This window comes from Ceratina calcarata, unplaced genomic scaffold, assembly GCF_001652005.2.
Source record: "Ceratina calcarata isolate Rehan_Ccalc_2016 unplaced genomic scaffold, ASM165200v1 scaffold306.2, whole genome shotgun sequence".
Lineage (NCBI taxonomy): Eukaryota > Metazoa > Arthropoda > Insecta > Hymenoptera > Apidae > Ceratina > Ceratina calcarata.
In genome coordinates, this window is record NW_017153129.1 from 1,275 (window position 1) to 3,280 (window position 2,006).

A 2,006-nucleotide genomic window follows, 5' to 3' on the forward strand; every position below is an offset into this window, starting at 1 on the left:
TATTCTGGTACCGTTCTATTGTTTGTATTATTTTAGTCTGTGTTATCTTCGTTAGTTGTGGTGGTTTTGGTCTTGTTCTTTTCTTTTTATTTATTGTTAACAATTTTTTGTTTATTTGAGTGCCTGGGGTTGTTTTCCCTTTCTTATCGTTTGAATTTCGCGCACCGAGTTTCTCGGTCAGCGTGCCTTTTATCTTGCTCTTTCGGTGCCATGTTGGGCCCGTGTTTACGTTTCTCACAACGTAACCTATAGATGTCAGATTGATGTGTATTTTTGTCTGTTCTTCGTTTTTATGAATTCTTTTTATGTTAGTTGTATGTTAACTTTTTAGTTTTCTTGTCTTAAACAGTGCATGGGTTAATTGTGGTTTTTACGGGTTTTTGCTTTTGGAGTGGTTGAGTCGATGGTTTAAATATATTCTGATCCAGGTGATCAATTTGCAATACCATTATTACTCGAGAGGTTGTTTGTTAATGTGTTTCGATCATCTTCTTGTTTTTGTAAGTCGTTTGTTGTTTTTATTCATATATTTAATTTCTTTTTAATTGTGTTTTTAGACGGTGTGTGGAGGTATCGATTATCTATGATTTCCAAAGGGTTTGTGTCTGTTTATTATTCGGGGCGTGGGTCAGAGTGAATTTTCTTTTCAAAATATTTTTCTTGTGAGCCGAATTTGAGGGTATCTGTTTGGTTGTTGTGTACAACGTGAGTATGTTTGTTGTTGGATGTAGCAATTTTGTTTTCTTAGTATATCAAATTTCTTTCTTCTTTTTTTTTTTTATATATAGTTTTATTTTTCTAATGTTCTAATTTTTCAGATCTGCAGAGGACGGATAGCTGTTCGGCTGGGATTGCGGTGTGTGGATTTCTTCGATTTGAAATTTTATACGTATTTAATTTGGTGAGGACAACGATAGGAGTTTGTTTTCAGGGAAGATAGCGACCGTCTTTAATCGTCTTCAGATTTTTGTCAACAGGTTTATTTCTTACAATATATACGTATATTTTACATGATGTTCTTATAACTAGGTCGATATTAATATTAATAATAATACTTTTGTTTATTTTTATACATATGTTCTCGCTTTTGTAGTTGTGTTTCGTTATCTTGGTGATTTGTTCCTCTTCTGTTATGGATTATGTTTTCCTTTGTCCGGTCTTTTGTTTTCCTTGCTTAGCGTACGTATCGTGTCTCTCAGGTTCTTCCTTCGTTTGTGGGTTATCCTTTATACTACATTGGCTCCGTTGTTGGTGGTATTTCCATTACGGTGATTGTATTTCCTATGGTTCCTGTATTTTTAAAACATAGAAAAGAAATTTTTCAGATTAATGATCGGGTTTTGTCTCTTTTTATTTTCAGGTTCAATTAGACGTTGTTCCCGGTTATCGACATTGTCCCGGTCAGGAGACCGGGACGATTCCTTTGTTTTAGAGTGTTTAATTTTTTATCTCCGTATACTACTTGTAATTTGGGCAATGGGATTTTAAGAGTTGAATAAACGATTGTTTGTTACCAGATTGTTAGTGGTTTTTGTAACTGACCTGTCATGTTTTATTTTCCCTTGTGCTCCATTGTTTCCAATTTTATTTCCTTCCTTTCTGTTGTAAAGCTTTAACGTAGATGATATGTTTTCCGTCGGTTCCTCTAGCGGGAGTGAGATTCTTAGCAGTGCTTCCTCGAAGTCTGCTTCGTTATCCTTGTTTGTTGTGGTGTTTTCCCACGTGTTCTGTTTATTCGTTGTTTCTTCTTTCTCGTGAGCCGGGTTATTTGTTAATGCCGCGTTCGGTTTTGTCGGCGCCAGGGTGCCCTTGTTTATCGTTAGATCACCATCCATGGTTCTTGTTATCTCATTGGGGACAGTAATTTCCATTTCCTGATAGTAGTTAAGGTTTGTTGGTAGGATGTACTCATCTCCGGCATTGTCAAAACAGTTGTTATCCTCCCTTTGTGGGATTGTCTCTTTGATGATCGGTGAATCATTTGAATTGACTGTTGTTCCCACCTT

The 2,006-nt window shown here is 35.8% G+C and overlaps 1 protein-coding gene and 1 long non-coding RNA gene across 3 annotated transcripts in view; one reads left to right on the forward strand and one right to left on the reverse strand.

The window, feature by feature from the left end:
- LOC113464242 (uncharacterized) overlaps positions 1-1,984 on the reverse strand; it is a 3,054-nt gene extending 1,070 nt beyond the window's left edge. Inside the window, exon 1 of the mRNA XM_026813047.1 lies at positions 1,543-1,984. Coding sequence (XP_026668848.1) covers positions 1,543-1,871 — 329 coding nt within the window. The 5' untranslated portion in view covers positions 1,872-1,984. The remainder of the gene's footprint in view (positions 1-1,542) is intronic.
- On the forward strand, positions 7-1,518 carry LOC108624353 (uncharacterized). Of its 2 annotated transcripts, XR_003389097.1 has the most exons (4): positions 7-428; positions 558-705; positions 819-1,268; positions 1,361-1,518. It is a non-coding gene; the product is annotated as an uncharacterized LOC108624353 (long non-coding RNA). The 2 variants fall into 2 exon arrangements; XR_001916585.2 differs by having other exon boundaries at positions 7-705.
- Positions 1,985-2,006: the final 22 nt, after the last annotated feature.